At 39.6% G+C, this 21,296-nt stretch overlaps 1 protein-coding gene across 1 annotated transcript in view; it reads left to right on the top strand.

Annotated features, from left to right (window-relative positions):
* Nucleotides 1–17,626, top strand: part of RPGRIP1L (RPGRIP1 like) — a 94,447-nt gene extending 76,821 nt beyond the window's left edge. The window contains exons 24-26 of the mRNA XM_080828721.1: nucleotides 6,397–6,481; nucleotides 12,312–12,445; nucleotides 14,628–17,626. Of these exons, the coding sequence (XP_080684847.1) occupies nucleotides 6,397–6,481; nucleotides 12,312–12,445; nucleotides 14,628–14,773 (365 nt within the window). The 3' untranslated portion in view covers nucleotides 14,774–17,626. The remainder of the gene's footprint in view (nucleotides 1–6,396; nucleotides 6,482–12,311; nucleotides 12,446–14,627) is intronic.
* Nucleotides 17,627–21,296: the final 3,670 nt, after the last annotated feature.

Here is a 21,296-nt window from a genome sequence, read left to right on the forward strand (position 1 = left end):
TGACATGACCCTATGTTAAAAGCCTTAGGGCTTACTAAGTTCTAAAGCCATATATTAAAACAAACCATAAAGATGGAGTATTGCATTATCTTTAGCAAAACAGGCCATTTTATGCTAGTTGAACACTAATATTTTTTTCTCACCAGTTTTATAATTGCATTTTAATCAATATATGTAATCATGCTATTGACTGTATATATATCATGCTACTGATTGATCATGCATAAGATTACAAATGCTCATGGTTACTTGTGTGCGTGTGTGTGTGCGCACATGTGCACACACCTGCTATTTTTGGAAGTGTGGTCATAGCTTGAGACAATAATTATGAGTATCTAGAAATCTGTTCTAGTGTTCCCTGGATCCACAGTTCTTATTAGTTATATGAACTTGGGCAAGATGTTTAAATTTCATGGTATCCTGTTTTCTTATCTATTGAATAAGGGGCTCTCTTAGATCCTCTCCAGCTCAAATTCTATAATTCTAAAATGACAGATAGGTTGAGAAATCACAGGGGAAATAAATAGTGTGGTCAGGACAAGAATCTGATTCCTCCTTCCACTGACCTGATATAACAGAAACATTTCCAAAAATATTTTTTCAAGCTTCCTAGAGATCTTTTACCTGCAAAGTTTCAGAAAAGTAAACCATGTCAAAATATTATTAGTAATGGAAGAACTGACTAGACAACTAATTGTAATGAAGATACCCAAGAAAAGAGACAACCTTTTCTGGCTTTTGTATTATTCTTTTTAAAGGTCAGCAGTAGAATGCTTGGTTAGACTGACACCAAAAGAGCTTTTTAGGTATCATACATTGAGAAATTTGGCCGGCTGCACAACAGATTGTTTTTATTTGCATAAGAAGCGATGCAAATCATTCTGGGGTTGCAACCTGTTAACACGTCCTCAAGTGTCCTGCATTTTGTAACGTTCGTTCTCAGGCTTTGGGGGGGCTTTTTATTAGTTGGTTGGCATTGACTCAGGTATATTTTTTCCTTTTACTGCAAGATACCTTCCTATCTAATTGGCATTTTAAGAGCTGCTTATGTTTCTAATGAATAATTAGTCATCTGAATGCAACAAGAAAACTAATAATTTATTAGAAGCGAATTCCATAGAAATGTTTACTATACCTTTTCTCAGCTTCTCTTCCTACCTATTGAGATTTGACTATGAGAATTTTAAAAGCTAATTGAAAAGAATTGCAAGGATATTTAAATCTCCTCCTGGTGGGAAGGGAGAGAAATATATATTATGCTTCCAAGCAAAATAATGCTGTTTTTATCTATTATATCTGAAAAAATGTAGTCTTAGGTCCTCAGCAAATTTGAGAAGTACGATTAACCTTGTAGGAGGCTTTAATTTATTTTTCACTTAATTATGACATAGTAAAAATGTTTATTTTTAAATTATTGGATTTACATCACCTTCAGTGCAGGAGAATCTCCTTGAATCTTTGGTTAATAAGTAACTATCTCATCTAATTATTGTAATAATTTGCCATTCACTTGTGACTTGATGTAAAAGGTCAATATAATGTAGACTTACATCTTCCAAATCTTATTAAATGTTAATGAAAGTAATTTTATTTCCAAACTGACTTTTTAATTCAGACGGAAAATCTAAAGGACAATTAGTACATGCTATCTTCTATTTGAACACCATACCAGTTGAGAGGTTGATGGAACCTCACAATGATTTTTACCCTGCATTATGGCTTGAATCCTTTCAAAAGGGATTTGTATCCTGAGGCCTAAATTAGGTACATAAAAAGAGAGGTTTAGTCTAGTGATTCCCACAATTATTTATAGCCTGATTCAGTCTTTATTAAGAGATGTTAATACCAGTTTCACTTACACAAAAAATATATCTTCTTAAGGCTGGAAATGCTGGGGGTGGGAGGGAAAGGTTGAATTCACTTGCGAGACATTTGTAGCATGAACAAAACATTTGCATTTTATCGGGCCTGAAAATTTTGCTCAGAGAATGCTGAGAAAGCAAGAAAATAGTTTGGAAAAAATAAGATTAATGGTAGGTTTGAAGAATGTTGTCTGGGCTGAATAAAGCCTTCTAGGGAATTGACAGTGGGAAGAAAAAGATTAATGAAATCATCCAAAGTTTTTATGAGACTTATACAGATCTGGGTCCTTAGTCTCTGAACACTGAACAGTCTATGTTTTGGAACAATTAAAGTTCAATTCAGAAGATGAAAACAATGCAGAATTTTTGTCACTAATAGGAAGAGAAATTTGGCAAAGATAAGGATTAGGGGAATGATGACACTCCAACACAAAAAGTTTTCTGAGATTGAAGTTTATCAACCCTTTGTAATTAAAGCCATCTCCATTTCTTCTGCCAAATGACACTGACAAAGAATGTAAGGATTTTTCCAAACTGCAGAAGTGATAGGTTTTTAATGGTACACAATTCAACATCAGCTTGTGTTTTTGGACTACTACTTTGTACCTTTTTTGAGTTATCTGTTTTCAGTAAGTTTTGTCTAAATCTAGCAAGTCCTAAACAATTGTCATTTCTAATGAGAATAAAAGGTGAATAGCTTAATTTTTAGAGAGTTCTGATACTTTTCAAATCACCAGAATTTTCTTTTAAAAGATCTATTTGAAGTTTTGAAACTGTAGGTTTTGTTTTTCACTGTCTAGTTCCAGAACATCAAATGGATGTCCCTAGGACTGTGATCTAGAGGTGGCCCCAGTGTTCCGATTCTCACATGTTCAACACAAAAGTGTTCACTGGTTGCTGATCCTACTCAAAAATTATGCAAAGGGATGTTGAGCTACACAGTGGTTCTCAGTGTGTGACATCCTGATCAGGAGCAGCAGTAGCCGCTGTGAAGATAAAAATGCACATTCTCAGGCCCTAACCCAGACCTGCTGAATTAGAAACTCAGGGTGAGCTCATTAATGTGCATTCTAACCAGCCCTCCCAGGGATGCAGGCACACACATTAAGATGCCTGTATTCTAGGCATTTTTTATGCAAGCAGGAGAACTGGACTTCACATTTGGTATACGTTTGAGAAGTAAGCTAATGGGTAAGGAGCTTGAGTTTTTTCAGAAAGGAGTTTTAAAAAGTGTTCAACCCAAGAGAGTTGTTGAAGGCACCTGGACCAGCTGTACCCAAGCAAGATCCCTTTGTGAAAGAGTGAAAGGAGGATCAGGTGGCTTCCCTTGATACGGGTATAGAGCTCTCTCTCTCACTCCCATCTGCTGACGATATGGTTGCAGCTTAAACAGTAGGAGAAGTTTTGGCTTCATATGGAAGGAGAAGTTCTAGCATGGAAGTTAAGAAGGTAGGCTCTGGAGGCCGATTTTGCTGGTTTCAGAGTCTGGTTCTGCCCCTTTCTCAATAGGTGAGCTTGGGCAAATTATTTACCTTCTTTGGGTCTATTTAATCTTCTGTCACATGTGGGACAGCATGGTTCTTAGCACATGTGATTGCCATAAGAAAAGTATTGAGTGTAGTACTTAGTACTACTTAGTGTACTTAGTGTAGTACTTAGCACATAAATATCACTCGCTAAATGATGGGTGTCACTATTTGTATCATTGTTAAGAGAACAGGAAATACGGTGTGCTGGCCAACTGCAAGAAGCAGAAGCAGAAGGTGGCCCAACTAGACCATTTTGTTTTTACCAATTTCAGTGAAAAAGATGTTTTAAAAAAAAAAAATTTAAACATAGAATTGCCATATGGTACAGCAGTTCTACTTCTGTATACTTACCCAAACGAGTTGAAAGCAAGCACTCTGACAGATGCTTGAATACCCGTGTTCATAGCAGCATTATTCACATCATTTACAATAGCCAAAAAGTGTTAACAACCTTAACAACCCAAATGTCCATCAGCAGACGAATGGATAAACACAATCTGTATATCCAAACGGAACATTATCCAGTCTTAAAAGGAGTGAAATTCAGACACATGCCAAGGATGAACCTTAAAAAACATTATGCTAAGTGAAATAAGCCAGTCACAAAGGGACAAGTATCGTATGGTTCTGCTTAATAAGAGGTACCTAGAAGTGTACCCAGAAGAGTCCGGTTCATAGAGACCAAAAGTAGAAGAGAGGTTACCAGGGCCTGAGAGAGAGTTTTAGTTTGGGTTGAGGAAAAAGCTCTGGAACCGGATGGTATTCATGGTTGTACAACAATATAAATGTAATGTCACTGAACGTATGTTTAAAAATGGTTAAAATGATAAATTTTATGTTATATGTATTTGGCCACATTAAAAAAATTAAATTAATTTGATCAAATTTAAAAAAATGAAAAAAAAAATTTCAAGCTATTGAGATTTGTCAGAACTGGCCTGATTTAATTGGAAAACTATCTGCATGCTGGACTTTGAATTCAGTCTTTTTTGTTTTTAATCACTGAGATAACTCATGTCTTCAAATAATGTGGAACACTATAGTTAACAACACTCTACTGTGTATTTGAGAGTTGCTAAGAGCAGATCTTTAAAAAGTTCTTACCAGAAGAAGAAAAAAATGTATGACTCAGTGAGGTAATGGATATTAACTAAACTTATTTTGGTAATCATTTTGTAATATGTATGTATTACTTATCATATACATTCACATCATTATGTTATACACCTAAAATTAATACAGTGTTTTAAGTCAATTGTATCACAGTAAAACTAGGGGGGAAGTTATCCAAAAAATTATCACACAAAAATAAATAATAATGTAGACCATGGTGACTATTAAGCTTTAGAACTCTGAAGTCAAAAAGATATGTTCAACCGCATTTCGAATTGGTGATTAACAACAAAACCAAAAAAAATTTCCATTTGGCTTGATGTACTGGTGACCAAAATGAGGTCCAGTCTCCCAGCATTAGTGGAACTCATCTCTTAGAAAACCTTTTTAGCATTATTAAGCAAAGCACTATACTTACAAAATGCTCTGAACCCTTTGTCTTTTCTGACTCCTATGAATCTCAGTAACCTGTATAATTAGTCACATTTACTGTTACTGCATCATGGGAACAGCAGCAAGCTAAGAGCCGCTGTGTGACCTTGGATCTCACTTCTCTTAAGCCCACGCCTAGACAGACGCCGATGTGTCTCCCACCCTGCGTGCCTAACTCCGTGCCCAGCATGTCACCTGAGCCAAATAATTAAATGAATTGTATCATCATTTGAGATTGGACTAAAATTGTCCAGGGAAACATTCTCAGGATGAAATATGTTCATTCCCAGCGGAGTCTGGCTTTGGAATTGTCACGGTATCTTTCACCCTTCGTGTATTTTTGATCAGGGATAGTCTCTAAATTGAGGTCTGGTCACAGGGGACACTTTACCTCCAAAATGGCATCTGAAAAAGAAATGTCTTCAGAAGCTAAGGCATGCTGAATGGCTGCCGAGCTGAGAAAAAATAATCAGGTTGAAAATTGGTGTTTGCTCTCTGAGATGCCATTTTCCCAAAGGGCAGGCACTTATTTACAGTTTTGAGTGTTCGTCGCCTTCTTCCTGGTGGGACTTTAGATCAGCTATCTCATCTCGTATTTCCGCCTAGTAAAGTCTGGCCACATTCCTGCATGCCAACGTGCACCTTTTTTTTTTTTAAAGATTTATTTATTTAGAGAGAGAGTGCATGCAAGTGTGAGCAGGGTTGGGGCAGAGGGAGAGAGAGAGAGAGAATCCCCAAGCAGACTCCCCACTGAGTGCAGAGCCTGACGCAGGGCTCCATCCCATGACCCTGAGATCATGACCTGAGCCCAAACCAAACGTCGAATGATTAACCAACTGAGCCACCCCAGCACCCTCCCCACCCCCAACACACACCATTAAAAACCAAAGACAAACTTCTTGCCCTGAAAACCCTCTCTCTCTTCCCTTCATTTCCCTCCCATCCCCCCCCACCCCAACACCAGCACACGTCAGCCTATGGATTTCCTCAACCCAATACACCAGATGCTTCTTTTATTGCATGTTGTGGCAGGAAAGAAGGATTAAATTACCGAGGCTGTCAGGAAGGACAAGCTCTCTGCCATACATTATCATTATCACTCGCATCCTGGGTGAGAGAAAATGCAGTAAATCCCTCAAATACAAAGCAATAAAGACCGCTGGCTTTTACTGTCATGACTGCCAGTGTCATTAACAGGCAGTGACAGCAATGTGGCACTCTTAGATGTTGCTTGTATCCTTTCTGACAGCGTGCACATAAACCCGCCCGTGACATGACATTAGATCACATGACTGCTCAGATTTGATTCTGGTTTCCAGAGCTGCTTTCTTTTCCCAGGCATACAAGTGAGGTGGCATGGCTTGTGTCTCTAAAAACAGGTATTTATACAAATACAGAATGGTACTAATGTAGCATATTCCTGAGTGACTTCTTTCTGGGAATTTTTTTTTTTTGTACAGTGATCTACGTGGATAAAGAGAACAACCAAGCAAAGAGAGACATCTTAAAAGCGATACTACTGAAACAAGAGCTGCCTTACAGAAGGTACATTTAAGCATTCTACGTTATTGGATGGTTTCTGTAAAGTAGGTCTCCGTAGCATGGTGTGGTGAAAGAAAGCTCAAGAAGCAGCATCAGAACCCCTGACTTCTCTGATTCACCCTGTGTCCTGGGATGAGTGTGTTTCCTCTCGGTTTCTTTCTTCCTAGAAACAGAGTAGCCCTGCATATCGTGCGGAGCAACTGTAAAGATCTGACAGTGCTTTGCAAACCAAAACACCAGACGGTGTATATCTAGTATCCCATTAGAGTTCAAGTTTAACTGTAAAGAGCATGACCCAATTGCAAGGAGGGTGCCCTCTGGAGCCACGTGGCTTGAGCACAGATTCTTGTTTCATCACTTATAAGCTGACCTGGGACAAGCACCCTCTGCCTCATGTTCTTCATCCGGAAAATGGAGATGATACCAGATAGGGTGGTCGAGAGGCTTCAAGGAGATGATATACATGGGATGGTTAGAATAGTACATGACACAAGAGTATGCAGTAAGTGTTCCTGGTCATTGAGTAAGTAGTAGCAGCAATGTCAATTATTACATGTACTAGCTCATCAGCCTTCCAGACTCATTTTACTTTACTATCGTTGTTTAATTATTCATCATTTCGTGTTATTTGTAATGCCTTTTTCTTTTTCAAATCTGAACAGAAGATTTTGGATTCTGGTTCAGTAGAGAAATGATACCCCTGTAAGAAGGAAAATCCCTGGTCTTAGTAACTTCCTGCTTTCGTGCGAGCTCCCAAGTGTACAGTTTGAGGAGTTTTGTAAGGCGCTGCCCATCAGCCCATTTGCTGGCTCTCCTCCCATGGCCAGGGAGGGCCCTTTATCTCTCTGTCGTCGTCTTCTCCTTGCCTTTGTGGCCCACAGATGACACTCCTAGTGCCTCAGAAGTAGAGCTCAACCCTGCTCATAGTAGAAAGAGGCTCAAGTTCTCCCCTTTCTTAGAGGGCATGAAGGGAAGGTTAAAGACATTCTCTTTTTCTTTTTTTTTTCTTTAAGTTTTTATTTTTGAGTAACCTCTCTACCCAGCATGGAGCTCAGACTCACAACCCCGAGACCAAGAGCCGCATGCTCCACTGACCGAACCAGCCAGGTGCCCCAAGACATTCTGTTTTTCAAAAGAGCTTGCAAACTAGCATTTGATCTTCCCTTTCAAGAAAGGAGACTAGAGGGGTGCCTGGGTGGCTCAGCGGGTTAAGCCGCTGCCTTCGGCTCAGGTCATGATCTCAGGGTCCTGGCATCAAGTCCCGCATCAGGCTCTCTGCTCGGCAGGGAGTCTGCTTCCCTCTCTCTCTCTGTCTGCCTCTCTGCCTACTTGTGATCTCTGTCAAATAAATAAATAAAAAACAAAATCTTTAAAAAAAAGAAAGGAGACTGGAATTCTTAGCTCTTAGGATCTGAGAGTAGCTTTTTCATTAACTCCTTAAAATACATATATCAATTCTTTGGATCTCAGTTCTGAAGAAAGTATGCTAAAAACCTTGTTAATGAGGCTGAAGTTCTGTCTTTCCCAGCATGGTAGATAATCATTCAGGTTTTACTTATTTACTTCGTATACTTAAGCTTCTTTCAAGGCCTCCTCAATGCCATCAGAGTTCCAGGGCTGTCCCAGGTCACAAGTGCTTACACAGCACTGACCATGTCATCTGCCTCTCTGCAGCCAACAGGCTGGGTCGTTACTGTCCGGGACTGAGCTCTGTTTCCATGGGCAAGAGCTGGGCTGGACTTCCCAGTCTTCACAGTCTGATTTGACTACCTATGTGTTCACTTTGTTTCTGGAAGGTTAGAACTTATTATAAGTAGCACTCCTCATCAGGGAAGAGCAATTTTGTTTCCTCAGAAGTGAGTATTTTTAAAAAGACAGATTCTGCTTTAAACATAGATCTGCCTCTCCTCAGAAGACCTACTTCTTTGTAGCAAAATTGTTTTAAAATTTCTTTAAAAGTCCACAGTAAATGTAATGACTTCCACTGACCCATCCTTGTTTCTCTAAAAATCTCTAAATGACCCTGAGAGACACAAATATTCATGTCATTTTGAGAAAAACCAAAAGAGGTAGCGGAGGCACAGAGTGACGACAAAGGATGGGGGCTGAGTACATGCCCAGAGTGCCGCAGTGCCCGCCACTGACCAAGCCACTGACCACGCCACTACCCACCGTGGCAGGAATGGGGCCATCACAGGACAGAATGGGCGAGCCTGCTTTTCTCCCTGACAGGAGAAAGGGGATGTTTATATTTACATGTTCCCACAGCCAAAAGACAGCCGTTACTCCCGTGGGTGTTCTCACCTTTTGCAAAAACTTACAGGTCCCGTTACTTCGCGTGGTTTAAAGTACCTGCTAGTTTATAAGAACTCATGTTCTCAGGCAGAGGCCTTCTTGAATACTGGAGACAGCTTACAAGGCACAGTTAGAGAAGTTGGCCAGTCTTTCCTGGTGTGTATACATTTATGTACATCGTATAACGAATTACCTACAGTACCTTTGCGCCTGGCCCTGCCTATATTTGTGAGTATACAAGTGTCACCTTCAAAGGGAGGTAACTCCTTAAAGCAAGACTTAAAAATTATTTGAAGTCATCATGTTGACACTGACTTAAGGTTCTTTTTTGGTTTCCTTTCTTCTCTTTAACCTGTGCTGTTGAGCAGATCCACCATAACCATCAGCATTCCAGTAGGTAAAACTCAGAGGTAACCCTTAGGGTCGTCTTCTATCCTGTTTTATGTGAAAAGAAATTATTTCAGAGAATCAAAAATGTTAAATGATATAGGGAGTTTTAGGGCTTTCTGATTTCCTAAATAGCAGCAAGTGACATTTGAGGTCTTGATGCCCAGCCCAGGGCCTGCCTCCTCCAGCAGACCTGCTTCGAATGAGCCAGGCTTCAACAGGAAGCATTCGTGTAGTAGTTCAACAATATTTATGATCCCCTACATAAGTATCGGGAGTGAAATGCTTGACAAGGCGGTGTCCCTGCACTTCTGGGCGTTTCCAGCCCACTGAGGATGACAGACAACAAAAAGTAAACAAATAAACCAATTACATTTTACAGTAAGTGCTAAGAGAAAGGTTAAACAAGTTGCTCACATAGAAAGTAACAGTGACAGCGAGTCTAAGGAGAGGACAGTAAGCTGGATAGTGAGGGGATGAGAGGACCCAGTCCGATCATGAACTGCACAAAGAAGATCTTCGCTGGCAGAGGGAACCAAGGGCCTGCAGGAAGACATAGAGGTCTCTGTCTAGGACCCGGCAAGGGAGGTCAGCAAGAGGAGAGTTCTGCAGGAGGGAGAGGGGAGAAGGGGAGGCAGGAGCATCTCCCAAGGTCCTTCCAGTCCCACCACCCTGTGGGTGTTTGACATCTACGCCTCGTGTCTGCCCCGATCCTCCAAGTAGCCTGGAAGCCTCTTCAGGACACGAAACAAGCAAGATTTCCACCTCTTTGTTTGGCAGGCTTACAGGTGAAACATAACATCTTATGTGCTGTTGAGCCTAAGCCAAATTATAGCTTTCAGATTACTTGAGCATACGTTCTTCCCTTTTTAGCTTAACTTCATAATTTCTTAATTTCATATTTGACATCTCATTTTGCTCTCCATAGAATTTAAAGCTAGGAGTACTGAATATTGGTTTCTAACCCTTTCCTTGGCATTTAGAAGGGCTTTTCCCCCCACTTTTTGTCTCAGAATTCTCAAATGTTCAGCGGAGGTAATGGACTGCAGTTGTAAAGTGATAGAGATAGGATCCTTAAATGTGACACATTATAGGAGGAGAACACTTAACATTATTAGTACGATGTGCATAGCCTCTATCTTTTCTGTAAGTCTTGTGGATGTAAAATGTGCATCAGATATCACTTGTAATTCCTACTCTTCCAAGCATATTCATTTTAGGACAATTACTTTCATCCCCATTCTTCTTGTTTAACTGACTGATACAGTCATTGTATAATTTGGCAATCGCAGTTTTCAATTGAAACAAGTCTTCCCCATGTCCTCTTTTTCTCTTCTGTTAGAAATGTAGATGCTTAAGCAGCTCTACATAGATTAAAAATCATAGTATAAAAGAGCAAACATTTCCTTGATGTTTACCATGTTCCAGGCACTGTTTATATGTATCATCTCGTTTGATCTTCAAAAGAGCCCTTCCCATTCTACAGATAAGAACAGAGAGGTTTAGGGGCTGAGCCTGGGTGGCTCAGTCGGTTAAGCAACTGTCTTCAGCTCAGGTCATGATCCCAGAGTCCTGAAATTGAGTCCCACATCCGGCTCCCTGCGCAGGAAGCCGTCTTCTTCCTCTGGCCTCTCCCCTCTCATGCTCTCTTTCCCATTCTCACTCTCTCTCTCAAATAAATAAATAAATAAATAAGAACAGAGAGGCTTAGTAATGTGTCTAACATTATACAGCTAAGAGTGGGATAGCTTGATTTGAACTCACAATGGATGCCCTTTAACCATTCCATGTTAATCCCTTTGTTTGATGCATCATATAAAATAGTCATGCACTTACAAATCAGGATCTGTATTCTTCACAATTATTGTGTGAATAAGTGTTGCCTTTGGTTTCAGGGGAAGGGATTTCTATGTTCTGGGTTGGTTTTTTTTTAAGATTTTATTTCATTTATTCATCAGAGAGAGAGAGCACAAGCAGGGGGAGTGGCAGACAGAAGGAGAAGCAGGCTCTCCGCTGAGCAGGGAGCCCGATGCAGGGCTTGATCCCAGAACCCTGGGATTATGACCTGAGCCAAAAGAAGACACTTAATTAACTAGCTGAGCCACCCAGACATCCTGGGATTGCTATTTTCTAATCAAAGTTTATTGCTGGCTAAAAACAGGGTCTCGGTAAAGGAATGAAATGTCAAATGCTTACTTTCAGCAAATTAGTTAAAAGTACTATCATGTTTACCTGTAAGTATTTGGAAAGGATTTTATTTGCAAGTATTGCTCAAGGCATGATTTCTCGGAGACTTAGATTTTCATCTCAAAATGTGATCTAAGAAACAAGCTTCTTGTTTGGTTTCTGATTTGGGATGGCTACATTTTGAAAATGGTTAAAATGGTAGTTTACAAGTATCCATGGTTTAAGCTCTGTTGCCAAGACATATCAAAAGAGTACTTAACTGTAAATTCCTGTCATTTGGTCAATCCAAGTGTGTTTGGCCTCAGCACAAGCCACTAATTCAAATCAGTTCCATCGGAACCCTACAATTATGTCTAAAAGTAAAATAAAATTTGGATGCTAGGATTGTAAGTTAAAAGATTGCTGAAGTAGTACAAACATTCCATGTAGCTGTTGGGCAGAGCGACAGTATTTATCTAATGTGACTCAGAATGTTACTGGGGAGCATGGTCCCTACATTCCAGAGAACGCAGAGAGTTGGATAAGTTGCTCGGTAGCCACTCTGAAGTTGTACATTTCTGTAGAAAATGTTGCATTTCTTTTGAAAATGGTGCCCTGATCTCCATAGTCTTTATTCACTTGATCCTTTTAGCCTTAAAAGTAGATGTGTCACAATACGATCAGATAGTGTGTATTAGAACATCTGGTTCTTCTCTTTGCCTAGTAATTTTCTCAGATTCTAGAGTTAAATGTTAATCGGCGCTCAGAAAAGTGGATTTATGTTCATTTGAAGGCTGGGCGTGCTATAATAATTCTAGTAGTTCATGCAATAACTTATCTAACCTCATGTAATTTGCTTTTTATTGGAATAATTGGAAACTTCGAGATTTCATACTTAGTGATAAAACCCCATTTGGGAGTTGTGTTTCATGGTGATTTTTCCTCACTTTGTGGAGATTTTCTGTTTTTTTTCTTCCCTTCTCAGTGTCCGCTTCACCGTGGTCAGTGACCCTCCAGAGGACGAACAGGATCTGGAGTGCGAGGACATTGGCATTGCTAACATTGACCTTGCTGACATGTTTCAGGAAGGGAGAGACATCATCGAGCAAAATATCGATGGTATGAGTGAAAGTATTACTCAATTTGTACAACAAATGCTGAAATCCAAATTCTTTATTAAAACCTTCTTTTTTGCTGGCTGCAGGGACGTTGAGTCCCACATTAATTGACTCCTTTGTAACTCCAGCTTTTTTTTTTTTTTTTGAAGCCAGAAGCTTTTCACTCCCTCCCTCCCTTGCCCTCTCCCTCTGCTTTCCTTTCAATCAACAGAAATTTTAAAATAATTAATTGCACTTCACAAGGAATTGTTCATTTTGTTAGTATTGGGGATGAGTGTGTGACAAAAATGTGGCCATTGGATTTTTTTTTTAATGTTGTTTGTGGAAGCTTCATGCTGTCAAGCCTTATTTCAGCCAAGACATGTTATTCTGAGTCATCATTATAGTGTCTTTTGTAAGGCTTCTCTTTAATTCAGTGTTACAATCCAGTGATACAGCCACTGCAAATCACTCCAAGTCATAATGGTCACTTACTTCCTAGCAGGATTCAGAGAGGAGTAAAGGATTCCTGACAAAATGTACTCTCTTGGATTGTCACCTCAAAGGCATGAGTCCCATCAGGGCTTAGTTTCTACCCTCCAGATTCTCATCAAACATACTTGGAACATGCTCAAGGAATTGTGCTTTATGAATCAGCCATTTAACAGTCATTATGAAGGGGGCACCTGGGTGACTCAGTGGGTTAAATTCTCTGCCTTCAGCTCAGGTCATGATCCCGGGGTCCCGGGATCGAGCCCCGCATCAGGCTCTCTGCTAGGTGGGGAGTCTGCTTCCTCCTCTCTCTCTGCTTGTCTCTCTGCCTACTTGTGATCTCTGTCTGTCAAGTAAATAAATAAAATCTTTAAAAAAAAAAAAAACAACAGTCATAATGAGGATAGCCAGGGCTGTACACAGTAAATGGACAAATGAGGCTGAGTCCTAGTCACATTTGCCAAGTGAGCAGAGCATCTCCAATAGACTGTACACGGCTGATTTCCTCAGCTGTTCATGCATCCAGTGAACACTTACGTGAGCACCTCTTAAGTGCCAGACACTGTTCCCCCACAGTTAAGCTGCGGTTCCCGTGTCAAACTCTCTGTCCTGTATATGTGTTACCTGCTCACAGGTCAGCATCAAGCCAGATGATTAACCAAACTGGAAACCTATCCTGGGAAATCTTTCTAAACTACCCATATCTAGCTACGTGACAGTTTGTCACAACTTTGGCACAGAAAAAGATGAGAGGATTAAAATATTAACCTAAACCCTCCAAAAGACAACCAGAACCGAGAGAGTCTGAGAAAAGTGATGAAAATGATCTAGGCTTTATGTTCTTCAGCTTTTCTCCCATCCGTTCTGGTTAGCAGCTCATCTTCCCATTCTGAGTATCCACGTGTGGCCACACTAATCTGTCCCAGACAGCTACTATGGCCGTGTTTTGAAGGAGAGTCAAAAAAATTAAACACTCGGGTATCAGGTCAGGATTTTAATGCTGTGTTCTGTGCCGGACAGAGCAGTGAGGAGTCCCAAAAAAGAGGTGTAAGGAAACTCGGGAACGAGCTGGGGAACCCCTGGTGCCCCATGACCTCCCTGCCTGCTCACGTCTCCACCCAAGTCTTTGTTTACCCAGTTATGTTTAAAGATTTCCTTTAAAAAAAAAATTGGGGAATTATCGTATCTTATCCCTTCTAAACTTTATTTCTTCTAACTTAAAAATTCTAAGCCTGTGTGGGACTTGTCATCCTACAGCCTTGCCACGAGGTCAGCTTCAGGAGCGAGCAGGAGTCTTAACTCCATAGGCAATAAGTATGCACACATGTGATAAACCTGAAATGTGTATCTTCCTACACGCAGGATAGGTTTTAATTTACAGATTTTTTTTTTTAGATTTTATTTATTTATTTGACAGAGATCAGTAGTAGGCAGAGAGGCAGGAAGATAGTGGGGGGAAGCAGGCTCCTGCTGAGCAGAGAGCCCGATGCGGGGCTCGATCCCAGGACCCTGAGACCATGACCTGAGCCGAAGGCAGAGGCTTTAACCCACGGAGCCACCCAGGTGCCCCTAATTTACAGATTTCTGACGTGCCAGTGAACTTTGGACTTTTAAAGAGCTGTCTTCGTGTTTGCAATTCCCATTTCAGGTAGTCTATCTAAAGAAAAATCTGTTGAATGACAGTAAAACTTTTCGGCCATTTTTCTCCCTAGTCTTCGATGCACGGACAGGTGGTGGACCTATCGGCAAGCTCAGGGTAACCGTCGAAGCACTCCATGCCCTCCGGTCCGTCTACGAGCAACACAAAGATGACTTGGAGGCTGAAAGAAGCTGTTCCAGAGGCATGCCCTGCTCCTGAGTAAACGCTCACATGAAAGCTCTGAGAGGAGATTTCTGTAATTACTCCGGTGTATATAATCTATAATTCATGGGACGCAGGGAGGGGGAGCCCTGGATTTGTGGTGGTCAAGTTTTGTATACTTTTCCATCCGTTTATTTTTCTATTACCTCCTTCCCATGACTGCCACCCCTCAGGACTTAAGTTCTCCACCATGGGCAGTACCTCCTCAATAATTTATACCTACATGATAGCATGAGAAAGCCTATTTGCATTTTCAACACTTTCGTATGAAGAACCGACATGCTAGTCCCATTTTTATTTTTAATAAGCAAAAAGGATAAATCTTAGAAAAGCTAAGAAAAGAAATACTTTTATGTTATCCCTAATCGTCCCACTAAATGGAATGCCTATGATTAGCCTCATTAAGAGTTTTATACTGTGAAGATTTTATTAGAAGCAATATATGAAAATTACTTGGATTAATGTGTTAATCTTCCTCTTTAAAATGCTAATATCCATTTTATGCACATTAAAGCTCAGTATGCATTTTCTTTGATGCATGCAGTTTCTATCAATTAAATATAAAGAATGAGACTTGGCACCAACTTATTAAATTACTGCAACTTTTTGGTTTTCTTTCTTAAAAATCACACTTCTTCCCATTTGTATGATTTTTATGGCTCTGTAGTAGTGATATGGGATCCAGGGATGTGTGTGTATAAAGAGGGGTTAGACAGGTACATGTATGTATATACATGAAATTCATGTTTTGAAAACTTAGCTTATGATACAGAAAGAAATTATTAAAAGTATGGCTCAAATTCTGATATGCTTAGTTAGACCTGAAAGGAATATCTTTTTTTATCATTTTTAAAATTTACATCAAGCTTGTACAATGGTGGGATGTATCTGGATAACCAGATCCTCGAAAAGCAGCTCAGAAAGTTAATTTTCTAGCTTTTACCCAATCTCACTGAAGGATTTAATTGATATTTTTAATGGAGCTGTGAATCAATGCTGCAAAGGAATTGTCTCTGGAGGTCTAGGATATAATGCATTTCATTTTTTAATTTACTTTTTTATTTGTCATTTTCTTCAAAGGATTTTTATAGGCTGTGGGTTTTCACTGTTTGCAAACAGGCTATGTTCCTTCTTAAGCATATGTAAAGTATTCAGGGAGATAAGTAATTTATTAAAATCTACCTAATTTGCCGTGATATATTAAATCTCTGCTTCAGTGATCACAGACCATTTCATTTAGAGAATTAGGCATTCCCTCTTTGTGTGATTAAAGCTCTGGAAAATGAGTTCTTTGCTCCTATTTGTGAACATTCAAAGCCTGCTAATGGCAAGAAGATGGAATAGATTATGAGACAATTCATTACAGTTCAACAGAAAAAAAAAAGCAGCTATAATGCAAAAATGCAAGTATGAATATCTGCATATAGTTTGAACCATCTGTGCTCTAATGGCTTCAATAATGACTCTCGTCTTTAGGAGGCTTTGAAATGACATCCGTACAATATTAATTTGTTGATGTACATTGTGGGACCAGTAGAGTATGATCTGACCACAGAAATCTATAAATTCTGTCTCTACCATTGGGCCTCCCTGTCTGGGGCCCGCCATCTCCAAGAAGAATCTTGCTCTCATCAAACTCTGCAAATCTTCATAATAACTCATTCCTCTGGAACCTTCTAGAGACCACAAACATCTGCAGACTAAACCTCTCCAATCCTAGTAAACAGCCACATGTTTGTTGTCACTTCAGCTGGCTCTGAGCTCATCTTTTTGGCCTCGCTTTCTAGCTTTCTTTGGCTTCATGCAGTTACGGTGTCATTAAGGACCATAATATTCCCTGCAGTAATTTAAAACAGCCGAATTATACCCTGGGGTTAACTGAGTGGTTTTTGAGACATTTATTGTGGTATTCTCCCAGGAGGTTTGTATTATTGTTTTAAAACGTTACATCCCAAACTAAATACCCTTTCTGCAGGGAAAAGAACCGGATTGCACTGACTTCTTATGATCTTTAAGTAGAGAGGGGGAGTTTTTATTAGGGAACTTCTGAGACCTCGTCAGCTGGGTGGAATGTATACCTCAGATATGATTAGAGAACTAGCCATGTTTCTGTCACATTCATGTTTGCCGTAGAGATTATTAAGGATTCCTTTTCTCGTTTTAAAATAATGCACCTTCCAACTATGTAAATTCTTACAAAGCTCATCTTCTTAAGTAATCAGATAGCTGCTGCCATATTTTGAAGTGGGGTAAATGGTATTGAATGCCATCATATGGATGCTTCAAGTGGGTTTCATAATCTGTTCGAGAAGAGTTTTTTATGTTGTCTTGTGTTGACCAGAGTTCATTGAAAAAAGCTCACCACCTCTTTGGATTACAGAGCAATGGTTTTCTCTTGGTGCGCCAAGCCTGAACCATTAAGCATGGCGAGCAGGAGAGGGGGCACCAATGGTGGCCTTAGCACACTAATACACCAGTTTAAGGCAAGATTTTTATGGACTTACAGCTCTTGGTGTAAATGTACACAGTGCACTCAGCACTTTTGGGGTCTGTAATGCTTTTAGTTTGGAAATATAAATAGAGATGTGATGTGGTGTGTGGGAGAGTGTATTTTACATGGTTTTTTGCCTACTGTAGTAGAAATGTCAAATTCCCAGCCACTGTCATGAGAAGCAGTTGACAAAAATAAGTTTTATGGTTTACAGTGCGGTTTACATAGAGAACATTTCTCTTCACTCTCAATTTCAACATGTTTTCTAAATTATCATGGTTTATTGCCATTTAAGTTAAATTAGTTTTTTTAAGAATAAATAGAGAATATATTTAATCAAATAAAGAACAGCCACATTGAAATTCTGCTGTTCCTGCCGTTTGTTCGTTACCACAAAACACAAATACTTTTTATGTGTTATGAAGAAGTGTGGGCTCAGAGGTGGTCATGTGACTTGGGGGGTTCTGCGTGCACCCATGTTCCCACAACAAAACATAAATTATTTTAGTAAGCTGACATCAAGAGCTGTGACAATGAAAACCACTTCTTACACATGTTCTAACAAGAATCTGATTAACATTTTTGTGGATATGGAAAATAACTTTTTTTAGTCAAGCTGCCACCATTGTTGAATTTGGAATGATTTCCTTATTCACTAGATAGCAAAATGTGAATCATGCCTGTGACCAAATATGAAAATAAAATGCCATCTTTGTGTAGTACAGAACAACCAAGGGAGAGCTCTAGGGATATCAAATTATCGAGTGATTGACAATATCAGGATGATAATTTATCCCCAGCTATGAGAGTACATTTCAATAAGTCACTCATGCCTGAAGGCCTCTGACTACCTTGACAAAGAAAATCTAAGCCCATGATTTATTATAGATTGGACAACATGCCTAATTAGAACCATGAATGGGAGCAAACAGCTTTACATCCCCTTTGTTCAGAACAAAAACAACCTCTAGGTCAACCAGAAAGCTAAAAAAAATCAAAGATAGAGAAACAAGTGTTTTAAAAACTGAAAATACAGAATTAGAAATATCTCTCATCCTAATCTCTTTTATCTTGCAAGATAGATTTTTTTTTTTTTTTGTTCCATTTCAAAGAGCCACCAGTGGACTGAACCTTACAGTCTAACCTCCTGGAAAAGTGAGCCCATGTTCCTGGTATTGTTACACCTTCTGTTCTTACCCTCTCATTTTCCACATAACAGACTTATATCTTTAAACCATGTTTCTCCTTCAGTTTTTCTGAAGTAAAAATCTGGTTCTCTCAGATTGTGGCCTCTTTTCTGTGGTGGACACCAGAAGGCTTTTCTTCTGCCTTTTGCCCCTTCTCACTCTCTGTCAAGATTGACATTTCTCATCCCTGTAACAGCATCACCCCTCTTGACTGAACACCACTGGTTTTCTTTGTAAGTCAAATTCGCCATCTTGATCTTCCTCTTTCTGTCATCTGTTCTGTTTATACCTATATTCTCCCATCTGTCTGTCCCCCTACTAATCTTTATGTCAATCAAGGCACATTTTTTTTTCCTTTCTCTTGTCTTGTGCTACAACCACTTCTTTAGATACCAGCATTGGTGAGAGCTCCAATGACATTCCCAAAATGTGCCTTTGTGTGAAGACTTTTCTTAACTTAACATGACAGGAGCACTTTTAGTCAGCCATTATGAAACTGAGTGAACAGCAAGCTAATTTTTGTGTCTTTGCTTTTTGTAGTGAAGAAACAGAGGCTGGAACTCAGAAAGCTCTCAGGAATCACTGGTAAGGAGCTGAAGCATAAGGACTTTTTTTTTTTTAAGGAAATGTGTCATTAAAATCAAGCTTTATTTGGCATTAATGTGTTTTGTCCGAGTTACACATGCTGTCATTAACAGTAGGAGAAATTGGATAATTTGAAGAAGAAAACAGACTACACATAGCCCAAGATGAGGGAGCCAAGAAAGCCAAAACAACCTATAAAATGAGATAGATATCTTGAAGCAAGGTAACAGGCAAAATAGAATGCAAGGTGGAAAACAAAGGACAAAGAAGGACAATTTATACCAGTAAAAGGAACAATAGGTCAAAGATCTAATGAACTTGAACATATGTTCACTTAACAGTATAGCCTTGAAGTACGTGACGCAACAAGTTGATAGAACTATGGACAAAATATTATGGCCACATCAGTTTTACTAGATTGTAATTGTGATCAAAAAAATTTAAGTCTAGAAGATGTGCTTAATATATTTACTAAACTCAAGCAAATATAGAACACACGTGGAACATTAAAAAAAAAAAAACAAAACCATGTATTCAGCCACAAAGGAAGTCTCAATTTCCAAAGAATTGAAATCTTGTAAACTGTTTCTCTAAGCAAAATGCAGTACAATTAGAAAATAGCAAAAAGATAACTAAAAAAATAACACTGTCTAAAAGTTAAAAATATGTGTTACTGTTCCGGGTTCTAACAGAACAAGAAATTACCCACTCCTACTATATAACTAGGAGAAAGAAAATTCTACAAACTTCATTTTACATTAAATGGGGGAAACAAACATCAGCCCAGAAGCCCACACCAGAGGGGGAGTAAGGCAAGGGTTACACATAAGAGAGTGTGACAGGATTCTAGTGGCAGTAGAACACAGATAACATGAACTCAAGTTCCCTTAGTAGGACAAAGGCCATGTTAAGTAGGGAAATGCTGTGAACAGTTCTGAGGTCTGGTGGGTCAGAGTTATTGGCTACTTGAGAAGTGAAATGGGCTTGGAAAGTGCATAGAACCAGAAGTGGTAGCCTTGGGAAGACACCTGGAAGAGAATGACACACTTTGAAAGGGGGAGGTATCCTTGGGAGACATGGTAGTGAAAGAAAGAACCAGCTGAAACTATGGGCCCCAGTGGAACAAGATAGTATCATTCGGTGGTATCATTCTCATTAAAAGGAGGCCATTTATTAAAGAAACTTCACTGCAGCAACAGAAGAGAATACTTTCGAGCTGAGAAAACCTGTAAGCGACCCAAACTTCTTCCCCACCTATATGATTATCCTTCCTGGCCTGTCTAGGAGAATTGAAAACAAGTAAGTTTTACTTTATCCTGTATCCATATTACATAAGAAAATAAAGAAACTTTTTGGCAGGATAGAGTTCTACCCTCGTCATGATGAGTTTGATAGTTTGGACCAGCATACCTGTTGAAAATAACTAGAAAATCTGACTTTATACACACACACACATTATATATGAAGCATTTGAAAACATCAAAATGTCACCAGTGACCTGGTCTATAAGGAATCACAGGAGCAAGATCTGGGAACAAAGGGAAGCCCAGAGGTTAAGCCAGACATTAAAGCTAATTTGCTTCTAGTGACATCTGCCAATTTAAAAGCATTGGTGTGAAGCGGAACAGAGTTTTCAACAGACTCATTGGGCTTTGAAGAGCAAAATTTAGAAATTTAGAGTCCACCAAAGACGAGATTTTAAAGCCCCCAGTAAATCCTTCAGGCTCAAATTATCCCTGCATTTTTTATGCACAATGTTTTATACACATTAAAAAATAACTAGGTACATGAGAAGACCATGTGACTGAAGACTAAGACAACAGACAAGTGAAACTCCTACAAGTAATTCAGAAAATGAAGTCATCATCTGTGAACCTCTAAACGTTTAATATGTTCATGGAGTTAGGGGCATCTGGGTGGCTCTGTGTGTTAAGTGCCTTTGGCTCAGGTCCTGATCCCAGAGTCCTGGGATCAAGCCCCACACGGGGCTCTTTGCTCAATGGTGAGTCTGATTCTCCCTCTCACTCTGTCCCTCCCCCAACTTGTGCTCACTCCCTCTCAAATAAATAAAATCTTTTTAAAAATGTTAATACGAGTGGGGCACCTGGGTGGCTCAGTGGGTTAAAGCCTCTGCCTTCAGCTCAGGTCATGATCCCAGGGTCCTGGGATCAAGCCCCACATCTGGCTCTCTGCTCAGTGGGGGGCCTGCTTCCTCCTCTCTCTCTCTCTGCCTACTTGTGATCTCTGTCTGTCAAAT

The sequence above is a fragment of the Martes martes genome (genome assembly GCF_963455335.1).
Source record: "Martes martes genome assembly, chromosome: 17".
NCBI lineage: Eukaryota > Metazoa > Chordata > Mammalia > Carnivora > Mustelidae > Martes > Martes martes.